Raw genomic sequence first — 12,174 nt, 5'->3', positions numbered from 1 at the left:
ACATATCCTCTGACAGCTATAATTTAATGCACAGCAATTCGCTTATACAGTATATGTGTGAACACACTGTTGCATCTTTTATAACTTTTGAGACTTATTTTGCTGTATTTTCATAAGCCGTTTGATCAGTTAAAGGGCCGAAAAGACCGGTTTCAAGCACATTGCGGATGAATCACGTTTGTGTCGAAGAATCAGGATCTATTGAAGAGAACTTATGCGAAGCAGAAACTCTTACAAAGGAATAACAAACACTTGTTTTTGATCCATTAATGCATCTCTAACTTACTGTAAGCGATTCACTGGTTTGAAGCGCCTGTCAGAGGAAATCAATGTGTGCTGTCATGGATAATTAGGATAAGGACACGCAGTCTCATGAATAATTATGAGACACCGAGTCATCATCAATATACTACAGTACACGAAAGACATATTTAAACCTGGAAGTTGAAAATAGCACAAAAAGGTTTAAAACTAACTAGTTTTCTCCTACAGTCAACACTGACGGATGGTAACATTTACTTATATGATGTTAAACACATAACTGTTCAAATCTCAGAAAATTTGGTTTAGGGTTTTATGTCCCTTTAAATGTCTCTGAATCCTCCACTAGCTGTTCTTTGGTGCATGATACAGGACCCTTTACATCCGGCTTGTTTTTGGATCCCCTTGCCTGCTAATATGGGACTGCATGGTGTCTGAGACACCGATAACGCACTTGATAGAGAAGAGGGGGACAAAGATAAAAACTGGGTTTGCGTGTGTGCACTCGCCGCAGGAGCGGCGTGCTGTAATCTCAATGTGCCGTGAATTGTTTCCTGATGATGTGAGATTGTGATCTGTATAAATGCAGACCAAAGCTGATGTGTGCCTTCCTCCTCAAGGCTTTTCCTTGTGCTTGTCCTAACTGAACTCTTTACCCTCTCGATCAGGTGGCGGTGAAAATCATAGACAAGACTCAGCTCAATTCCTCCAGTCTTCAAAAGGTGAGTGTGACCCTTCCTCAAGGTTAATGAGGTCAGAATTTAATTTCAGAAGTTTACTGGAAAACTTGTTTTGTTTTTTAACACTCCCACCCCTGTTAAGTTGTCTCTTTTCCTGTTGCCTTGTGACTTTCAAAGCGCAAAGCCTTGTCTCTGTAGGGCCCAAGCAGATAATTATAGGAAATTAGGCTCAAATACTTCCTGAAGTAAAGGGTTGGTTGGTTTTGGAGAGGGGGAGGGGGGGGGGGGGGATTAGTTCGGTGGTGAGGGGTTCTTAACCACATCTTACTCATGTGCTCAAGCTTGAAATATTTATGCTCTGTGAAGGACACACACATCATCTGTTTGCAGCACATTGACATCTTCTGTCTCCTTTTTCAGCTATTTCGGGAAGTGAGGATCATGAAGGTCTTGAATCACCCAAATATCGGTGAGCTTAACTGACAGACAAATCGCCCTTAAGTCTCTCAGCTTGAGTCTCCAGTTTTCCGGTTTTGGCAGTACCCACTGTTTTTTTTTCTCCCTTTTTTGGATCATTAATCCTTGTCGAAATGTCAGTGTTTTTCTGTGCAACTGGATTTGGTGAGCGTAAAACCTCTTGGGAATAACCCAAATCAAAACGATTTTTACTCTTCATTCAGAATGCTGAATATTGAATATATAATAAAGCAAAACAAATTGTCTATTCGAGTTGAACCTTTCTTAAATTCCTTTTTTCCCTCTTCTGTCCTCATGTAGTGAAGTTATTTGAAGTGATTGAGACTGAGAAGACACTCTACCTGGTGATGGAATATGCCAGCGGAGGTCAGAGCTCTCCCGAACCCATTTTAACCTCTTTTTTTTTACATCCTGTAAACATCCTGTTACATCCTGTACTGTTTTTTTTCTCTCGTACGCACTTTGAATTTTCAACTGTTATGTAAATGCCTCTAGTTACTGTAGACAGGATTTGGCTCTCAGTCTATAGTTCTGATCACTGTCCCCATTAAATACCCAAATTTACCAGGGAACTATATCTTCATTCTTCAAATTTCAGAGCCAGACCCGGATTAAAAAGCGCTGCTGTTCATCGCAGTTCAGTGATTTAGGCAGTGTGACTTGAAGTGTAAAAATTAATGCATCTATGCGTGAGATTCTTTAAAAGCCTTCTGTAATGGATCTAAATCAAATCTAACTGGGATGTTAACAACATTTAATTAATTTGCACTTTCTATGGCACAGTTTAAGTATAAAATATATACAGGTCCTTCTCAAAAAATTAGCATATTGTGATAAAGTTAATTATTTTCCATAATGTAATGATAAAAATTAAAGTTTCATATATTTTAGATTCATGGCACACCAACTGAAATATTTCAGGTCTTTAATTGTTTTAATACTGATGATTTTGGCATACAGCTCATGAAAACCCAAAATTCCTATCTCAAAAAATTAGCATATCATGAAAAGATTCTCTAAACGAGCTATTAACCTAATAATCTGAATCAACTAATTAACTCTAAACACCTGCAAAAGATTCCTGAGGCTTTTAAAAACTCCCAGCCTGTTTCATTACTCAACACCGCAATCATGAGTAAGACTGCTGACCTGACTGCTGTCCAGAAGGCCATCATTGACACCCTCAAGCAAGAGGGTAAGACACAGAAAGAAATTTCTGAACAAATAGGCTGTTCCCAGAGTGCTGTATCAAGGCACCTCAGTGGAAAGTCTGTGGGAAGGAAAAGTGTGGCAAAAAACGCTGCACAATGAGAAGAGGTGACCGGACCCTGAGGAAGATTGTGGAGAAGGACCGATTCCAGACCTTGGGGGACCTGCGGAAGCAGTGGACTGAGTCTGGAGTAGAAACATCCAGAGCCACCGTGCACAGGCGTGTGCAGGAAATGGGCTACAGGTGCCGCATTCCCCAGGTCAAGCCCGTTTTGAACCAGAAACAGCGGCAGAAGCGCCTGACCTGGGCTACAGAGAAGCAGCACTGGACTGTTGCTCAGTGGTCCAAAGTACTTTTTTCGGATGAGAGCAAATTTTGCATGTCATTCGGAAATCAAGGTGCCAGAGTCTGGAGGAAGACTGGGGAGAAGGAAATGCCAAAATGCCTGAAGTCCAGTGTCAAGTACCCACAGTCAGTGATGGTCTGGGGTGCCATGTCAGCTGCTGGTGTTGGTCCACTGTGTTTTATCAAGGGCAGGGTCAATGCAGCTAGCTATCAGGAGATTTTGGAGCACTTCATGCTTCCATCTGATTTCATTTTTCAGCACGACCTGGCACCTGCTCACAGTGCCAAAACCACTGGTAAGTAGTTTACTGACCATGGTATTACTGTGCTCAATTGGCCTGCCAACTCTCCTGACCTGAACCCTTATAGAGAATCTGTGGGATATTGTGAAGAGAAAGTTGAGAGACGCAAGACCCAACACTCTGGATGAGCTTAAGGCCGTTATCGAAGCATCCTGGGCCTCCATAACACCTCAGCAGTGCCACAGGCTGATTGCCTCCATGCCACGCCGCATTGAAGCAGTCATTTCTGCAAAAGGATTCCCGACCAAGTATTGTGTGCATAACTGAACATAATTATTGGAAGGTTGACTTTTTTTATTTATTAAAAGCACTTATTTTATTGGTCAGATGAAATATGCTAATTTTTGAGATAGGAATTTTGGGTTTTCATGAGCTGTATGCCAAAATCATCAGTATTAAAACATTAAAAGACCTGAAATATTTCAGTTGGTGTGCAATGAATCTAAAATATATGAAAGTTTAATTTTTATCATTACATTATGGAAAATAATTAACTTTATCACAATATGCTAATTTTTTTAAAAGGACCTGTATATATATATATATATTTTACAAACATTAAGATCACCAGATGACAGCTGCAAAAACATCCCACTGCAGACACATCATTCCTTAGGAAACACTGGCACCCACATATTCAACTTTTTACGTCATGCAAACAAATTTTAGATCCCAACACGTACATGTCATGAATTATCAATATTGAATTAATGACTGGTTTAATTTAATCAGCCACCTATTTGTTTCCCAAGGTATCAAATTTATAGTAAAGTACCAGCGGCTTTAAATGCACCAAAGCCAGACCCTAGCTTAGCTTCCCAATTTGTGAATGTTTCTTTTCTAAACGTGACTTGTTCCTCTTCTTGGTTTGCAGGTGAGGTGTTTGATTACCTCGTAGCCCACGGCAGAATGAAAGAGAAAGAGGCCCGAGCCAAATTTAGACAGGTGAGAGGCTGTGCATGTATTTTTTTATTTTATTCACTCAATTGTGCATATTTAATATATAGCTGTTGCATGAATACAAAGTACCATAGGAGCTGTAAACACATCAGTGGTGTTTGGGTTTATCTGAATTTAAAGAATCTTTTTCAATTTTTTTAATTTAACACCGTTCACTTGATGTTATGGTTGGTCCGATCACGAGTAGACAGTCTTCAGTATTGTTGTTTAAAATCATCAAACAAATGGTTTTAGCTGTCGGTTTGTGACAGCTATTGTATTTGATTTAAGTTCCGTTTTTTATGTGTGTGCGGGCAGATTGTGTCAGCAGTGCAGTACTGTCACCAGAAGTGCATTGTCCACAGAGACCTCAAGGTACACAAGATACATTTTCACACTCTATTTTATGTCTTTACCTCTGCCTTTGTGAGTTTTGTCTTCTTTACTGATGCAAGTTGGTTTCATCTCTAAATACATAATCGTTAAAGATCCTCCCTTGCTTACAGGCAGAAAACCTGCTCCTGGATGCAGACATGAATATAAAAATTGCAGATTTTGGCTTTAGTAACGAGTTCACACTGGGCAACAAGCTGGATACTTTTTGTGGCAGCCCTCCATATGCTGCACCCGAGCTCTTTCAGGGGAAGAAGTACGACGGGCCGGAGGTGGATGTCTGGAGTCTTGGGGTCATACTGTATACACTGGTCAGTGGTTCTTTGCCGTTCGATGGACAGAACCTAAAGGTGAGCACAGAGAAATGGGAGTAAAGGGCAACAACTTTGCATTATATTCTGAATATTTGTGTTCTGGTGTTCTTAGGAGCTGCGAGAACGCGTTTTGAGGGGCAAGTACAGGATTCCCTTCTATATGTCGACCGACTGTGAGAACTTACTGAAGAAATTCCTCATACTCAACCCAACCAAGAGAGGGAGCCTTGAGGTTTGTACAGGCGTAAATACTTATGCAATCTTGTGTCTTAACTTTTAACTATTTGTGTAGAGTCTGGTCTGCATTGCAGCTTATTCTGAGCAAAAATATTTTTTTGTGTTTCTTAGGGATTGATTTTTTTATTAAAATAGATTTTGTATAGGTTTTATTGTTTTACCCTTGCCCGAGGGGGGCAAAGTATGACCCGCTGAACACTTTCATCTGGCTCGTGAGGGAGTCACGCAAAAAAATATTACATTTGAGTAACTGTTTGGGTTCAGAATTACTAATTTGATAGCCTGGATGCCAGCCGAACTTAGCCCCGCCCACAACATTTGAGGATGGGAAGTTCGGTCTGGACTTGATCCGTTGTGAAGCAAGTATGCGCGAACCAAAGCTGTTCGGACCAATCAAATTGTCAGGGCAGGCTTTATAAGATGATGGACAGATGATCAACCGTAACGTAATTATCCACGTCACCAAAGAGCGTTTGGGTTGAATTCGTTTACAACAAACAATGACTCCCGCTGGATAATTCAGATTTGTAGATTCAGCCATCTGTTAGCTTCTGTTATAGAAGATGTAGACAGCGCATTCATTTTAAAAGAGGAACAGGGAACTGCGATCAAGGCATTTGTCGATACAATTGAGTGCAGAGGCATTTTTCTTTCCTGATTCGGTTGAAACACGCCCCATAATCACAGCCGAATGGAGCAGTATCAGACTCGCATTCTGACTAGAATCTGAGTATGATGACGTCAGGCTACTAATTTGATGCAATACAAGCGAACGCCACAGTATAGCATGCAGTACACTTAGGCGGGCCTACTACTACTGTAGAATTATTAGAAAGAACTCTGTAACTCTGACGTTAACCCTTTCACGTGTAAGTTTCAAATATTCTAACTGACCCCCGAGTGGGTTTTTCAAGTCAACCGTTATTTTAGAAGGTTCCCCCTTAATGTTTCCATGGCGACACTTCACGCTTGTCACGTGATACACCGCAGCCACAATAACACTGTATGATAGATGTATCGCTTTTATATTGTTTTTTTTATATTGTTAACCTTTTATGAATATTCTTGATCTATAACGTGAGATGGGTGCCGCCATGTTTGTTTGCACTGCAGTTCAGAGAGTCCTGTCTGTCGGATTTACAATACGAAAATTCATCAGTTTCTCCCAAAAAACATGTAAGAAAGTGCCTGGTGAACTAGGAGAAGAATAGAGTAAACTTTGTTACTTACACTGTTTATCTGATATGAATAAAACACGCCGACAAATTATATTTGAATATATTGCTCTTGCTGCTTTCATAGACATCAGTGTGTATTTTACAAAGTCCAAATGTATTGTTTTACTAGTGCTTGTGTGTATTTAAATGTCTGAAACCTAAATTAAACATTTGTTTTTGAAAACTATGCAAATACTTGTGATATAGGCCTATGACAAGCGCTGAGCGCGTCCGTCTCTGGCTCAGCGACAGCCACTGCGCGAACGCACAGTTGAATCTGCATTTTAAATTCCATATTTGGGACCGTACTCTCAGGGGTACAGAAATAAAAATCCCGTATATGGGACCATACCGCTTAATTTAGTGAAAATGAATGTGGCGATAAAAAGAAAAGGGTTTTCAGCGAAGAAAGGACAGCAAAATACTTCCTCCACAGTATCGGGACAGAAGGCGTTATGTCTAATATACCGAGATATTATTGCGTTTTATTTGGATGGACATGTGCATGAACAAACCTTTTCAGTCACGAACTACAACAAATCCCACCGTAGATCAAATATAACAAATAGCCACTTGTCAGCTATCCTGAAGATCTCTACATCAGAGATCACTCCCGACTTTGACACCCTTGCAAGGAGAGGGGACCAGGCTCATTGCTCACATTAACACTTTAATAACCATGTCTTGGAAAGACAGACAAATACTAAGGTTCACCCTCAGTTTTATTCAGACAGTTTTATGATGGTTGATATGTAAATAGTAATAGCAGTGCACATGAGATTATATCTGTTGTAAATTTGACTCAATAATAGAAATGAAATAAGAATTGTTGTTAAATGTAAAACATATTTCTGTCAGATAATGTGTTTTCCATCCATACCTCCAGTGTAAATAAAAGTTATTTTATCATGGATTTAGTATGCGGCCCTTCAATTGGTTAGCAAAACTTGATGTGGCCCTCTGGTCTAGAAAGTTTGCCCACCTCTGCCCTAGACTTTCAATCTTAAAATATGAAAATCTATAAAAAATTAATTACTTTGTTTAAAACTAATAAACAAAATGTAAAATAATAAACCATTACCAAATGAGACATGACAAAGAAAAGTTCTTGAACAGAATATTTTAATATCATGCACAATTTCCAATCAGATTGTAACTTTGTCCATATGTGAAAACTTTGTGAAAATAATTAAATCTAAAAAATAAAAAATGACACATTGTATATACATAAAATACTGTTTATGAACGAGCCTTTTAAATCTAGTATGTAAGATTAAATACCTATGAACCTCTGAAACTGTGGTAAATCCAGTTGCTCTTGTGCAGCTACCTGGTAAACACAATGGACTGATTTAAACCTTAATTCCTGGAAATTACATAAAAGCCAGCCGATCAGTTCTGGTGTTTTTAGCCAGCTTTTGCTATTTTTGTGTGCAATATGCATCAGACTGTTCATGAAGGGTCTGTGGGCGTATATTCTGAGACTTAGACTCTGCAACTGTTTGCAGATTGATATGTTTTTGATTGAGTAATTTAGCGTTTCAGCACTGTGATGAGATTTTGAAGTGCTACCCTCAGTTGACTATCTGTGCATCCCCTTCATAAATGCCAACTCTTTTTGCATTACGTTACTCCCCACCTAATATGATGTCTTCACTTTTGTACCCTTTCTTTCTGCTTGCACTCAGCAGCAGATCATGAAGGACCGATGGATGAACGTGGGCCATGAGGATGAAGAGATGAAGCCCTACATCGAACCCCAACCTGACTACAAGGACCCTAAGAGGACAGGTCAGCACTCCATCAGTCCAGCGGGTTGGAAGAGAGGTGGGGCAGACGTGGCCCGGGGCTTTGGTGGTGGGTGGGATTTGAGACCAAGATGGGTTATGATTGGGTAATAAATCTTGGTGATGGGACTGGATCTAAATTCCTTACAGCAGCTCATCTGAGCATCTTTATTTGTGAGTTAAAGCAACGATTGATGATTTTCCTGCTTTCTAACGCTTTCAAATTTCCTGTTTTCTCGTCTATTTATGGTTTGTGTTTGAAAATGGTTTGCATGATTATTGTTTATTTTGATAGTATATATTTTTTTTAAACAATACATTTAGTTGTTTTACTTATATTTATAATATACTTATAAAATTTGGTATTAAAAAAATCTTGCATCATTTGTACTCCAGACATAAATGATACCCTAAATTTTAATGCATTTCTAAGCAGTCATAGTTTTTTGACTAGTGGATTGCATTTTTGAAGGAATCTCAGCCATGTATAGTGACCAGAATATTGGGACATGGTTGATGGGCTCTTATGGCTTTATCCAGTAATAAATCACCCACCCAAATTTCCAACTTCGAATGCACATCGTGATAAGAAGTTATGCTTGAGGAAAAATATATATTATAAAACTAATTCAGCATGTTGTGAAACTTGTAAGGTGTTTTTTCCTACTTATTTAACCCTTTGGTCTGTTTCCTTAGATATTATGCTACGAATGGGATACACTTTAGAGGAGATACAAGACTCCCTTATCAACCAAAAATACAATGATGTCATGGCAACTTACTTATTACTGGACTATAGGAATTCAGAGGTATTTTACTCTAAATATCTTATGTATATCTGTGTTTTGCATGTAATTTGTAGGGTGGTAATTGTTTAAAATATTTGTTTGTTTTTTGTCTGTTTTGTTCTGTTCTTTTGTGTTTGTTTTGTATTTGTTTTGTCTCTGATTGGTTCTTTTTTTCTTAGTTCAGTTATGTTTGTTTTGTCTATTTTATGTACTAAAACTGCTATATTAAGCCAATGATGCAGAGAATTTCTGTAATTAAAATAGGCACCTTACGATTCATATTAGAGCATGCAGATTTTTGATATATTGTGAATCACGATTCTTCTGTTTAATTCCAATTCTGAATAGACTAAAGAAACTAAACAAAACAGCCTAAAAATGCAGCTCTTCATATATATGATTTTATTTTAGAGGCTTCGTTAAACATGAGATAAACCATGGAACAGACATGTGAACTAAATTGTATTGTTCCTGTTTTTTAATGGCAATTGTTATTAACCTTTATATTCTAACTATGCAGATTTGAAGCGATGAGCACATAAATGTTAAATGCTTGTTGTCTTGATACCCTTTTTTATCTCTCCCTCCTAGCTGGATGAACTATCAATAAAGCACCGCCTAAGCACTGACCTCACAAACAACGCCCATTCACCCTCTCAGAAGGGACAACGCAGCACCTCCAATCAGAAGTCCCGTAGATCCACAGACCAAAGTAAGCATCATTCCGCTGGTCATTAGCCACAATAAACACTGGCTCACTTGGTTTGTAGATCTCAAAGCATTTTCTCTTTCTACCACAGGCTCCTCTGTTTCCACCAAGCGACCTCAGGGCGACAGTAAGCACATCGCCAGCTCAAGCAGCTCCAGTAAAGTCCCTCCCAGCCCGCTGATCTCCGGAGACCATAAGAAAACTCCTACCCCTTCCACTGTGAGTACAGAGCCCCGTGAGGAGCTGATGACTGATAGGCAACCGGGTTGTGAGCTCACGTCACTGATTTCTCTGTCTGTTCTCCTTTTGCCGTATAGAACAGCATCCTATCCTCAGGCACCAGCCGCAGCAGGAACTCTCCAATCACTGAGAGGGCCACTCTGGGTGTACAGAACGGCAAGGACAGGTACTGCCACATTCCTCTATATGCACAGTCTTCCTTTCCAGTCACAGATCACATGGAAGAGCCTATCAAACTCATTTCTGCAAAGTGGACTGGTGTTAAAAGTAGTGTATGCGCATATGTGTATATTTAGACTTGGAAAGCTTCTCTGCTCTCGACTCATTCTGTCAGGCTGTTGCCCTGCTGCCAGCATGGGAAACATAATCCTGTTATGCACACACATACATTCACACATTGACAATTGCACACATTTGAGCGCAGCACGAAGCTGAAATCTGTTCAGCTAGATTTGCGACGCCTTCGGGAACTTAGAATTAGTCCAAAGATTAAAAGAGTAATGATTAGAAAAGCTTGACAGCTTGGTTTCCTTTTTAATACAATAAGTTGAAAATAACCTGGAATGTTATTTTAATGTTTATCGGTGGCATGCTAGTCATTAGCACAGGCAATAATTTTGACTCGTCATTCAAGGAAACTCTTACACTTATACACTTAAAATGAATCAATGCATACAATATCTCAATAATAAGTGTATAACCATAACTCTTATGTTAATAGCTTTGTGGCCACTATTATTTTTTCGTTGTTAAAGGAACACTCCACCGTTTTTTGAAACAGGGCTTATTCACCATCTCCCCTACATTAAGATAGGTGGGCAAAAGCATTTTTTGTCTCCGTGCAGGCATTTTCTTAGTTTGGCAGCGCCGACGCTAGCTTAGCTTAGCATAATGAATGGAATCCTACGTTGTCAGGTAGCATGTAGTGAGTAAAAGTGATAAAAAACAAACAAAAAAACGAATTACTTCTTGTGGCCTGCGTATTCACAACGAGTACAAATAGCAATTCAGATTAAGACTAGGCGATTTCCTAGGCAGATATTGACTTGGGACTATATTAGGGTGAATCACAGGCGAAGCACTGCTACTTGGGTGCAGAGATATCACGCAACACCTGAAATCCCCCAACTTCTGTCAACATACCGGCTTGAATATTAGCTGGCTATTTTTCCGACAGTAGACATAGTGAATGGCGATGGACATGGGGGATTTTGTGCGAGACGAAGAGGGTGACTTCTCAGACAGTAAAGATCCAGAACCATATCTACAAACCAGAGTTTTCAGAAGAGGTGCTGCGTGATTTGGGAATAGAATACAAGGAGGAGGAGGTTGCGATCGCTCAACAGACAGAGGTCGTGAGGATGAGAGACAATTTTTTCACCGGTAACGATAACAGCAGATTTTTTTTTCAGTCATGCTGTTCATGCTAAACAGGTTAAACTCAACATGAGGTTATAAAATATGAGGCATTTTAAACCATACTCTAAATTATGTACAGCTTCTCAGCATCTATCTTACAACTGAATAAAGACACAGATTCATGTAAGGAAGAGTAATAAAAGACAACTTACATGTGCACTTTTTTCTGCCTGTACTTTGAAAATGGATGGGACGGCCGTATCCTTCAGACGTAGTACCTTCTTTCTGGTCCTATATAACGTTAGCATTTTTCCAACATAGTCCTCCGGTGCAAAATGGCCTTCGCAAACACGATACTGGCTAATTTTGTAGTGAGCTGTTGAAGTACAGATATCCAGCTAGCCATCGATTTCTCAGTTCCACATTCGGTGGAATTCTGTAAAACATTACATTCGTGTATGTCCTTTGCTCGTTCTCACAACCTTTTGCTATGCAGGTAATTACCATGTTTGCTGTAACTTCTCAAACTAAACATAATCCAAAAGCGAAGATACTCGGTGCAGGTCAGTTCAAGCCGGTATGTTGACAGAAGTTGGGGGATTTCAGGTGTTGCGTGATATGACTGCGCCCAAGTAGCAGTGCTTCGCCTGTGATTCACCCTAATATAGTCCCAAGTCAATTCTGCCTAGGAAATCGCCTAGTCTTAATCTGAATTGCTATTTGTACTTGTTGTGAATACGCAGGCCACAAGAAGTAATTAGGTTTTTTTTTCGTTTTTTTTCTATCACTTTTACTCATGACATACTACCTGAAAACGTAGGATTCCATTCATTATGCTAAGCTAAGTTAGCGTCGGCGCTGCCAAACTAAGAAAATGCCTGCACTGAGACACAAATGCTTTTGCCCATCTATCTTA

The 12,174-nt window shown here is 39.5% G+C and overlaps 1 protein-coding gene across 28 annotated transcripts in view; it reads left to right on the top strand.

Annotated features, from left to right (window-relative positions):
- Positions 1-12,174, top strand: part of mark2a (MAP/microtubule affinity-regulating kinase 2a) — a 38,610-nt gene that overhangs the window by 15,890 nt on the left and 10,546 nt on the right. For 8 of the 28 annotated variants that reach the window (XM_077233342.1, XM_077233340.1, XM_077233334.1 and 5 more), the window contains exons 3-14: positions 930-983; positions 1,362-1,410; positions 1,719-1,784; positions 4,150-4,220; positions 4,533-4,589; positions 4,721-4,957; positions 5,034-5,153; positions 8,064-8,166; positions 8,859-8,971; positions 9,542-9,662; positions 9,751-9,878; positions 9,977-10,065. In XM_077233342.1, coding sequence (XP_077089457.1) covers positions 930-983; positions 1,362-1,410; positions 1,719-1,784; positions 4,150-4,220; positions 4,533-4,589; positions 4,721-4,957; positions 5,034-5,153; positions 8,064-8,166; positions 8,859-8,971; positions 9,542-9,662; positions 9,751-9,878; positions 9,977-10,065 — 1,208 coding nt within the window. Of the gene's footprint in view, positions 1-929; positions 984-1,361; positions 1,411-1,718; positions 1,785-4,149; positions 4,221-4,532; positions 4,590-4,720; positions 4,958-5,033; positions 5,154-8,063; positions 8,203-8,858; positions 8,972-9,541; positions 9,663-9,750; positions 9,879-9,976; positions 10,066-12,174 lie in introns of all 28 variants that reach the window. The other 20 variants (XM_077233339.1, XM_077233336.1, XM_077233343.1 and 17 more) reach the window with 3 other exon arrangements.

Source organism: Siphateles boraxobius, unplaced genomic scaffold (genome assembly GCF_051911475.1).
Source record: "Siphateles boraxobius isolate OS27281-9 unplaced genomic scaffold, OSU_SipBor_1 18, whole genome shotgun sequence".
Classification (NCBI taxonomy): Eukaryota; Metazoa; Chordata; class Actinopteri; order Cypriniformes; family Leuciscidae; genus Siphateles; species Siphateles boraxobius.
This window is presented reverse-complemented; position numbering and strand designations above follow the sequence as displayed.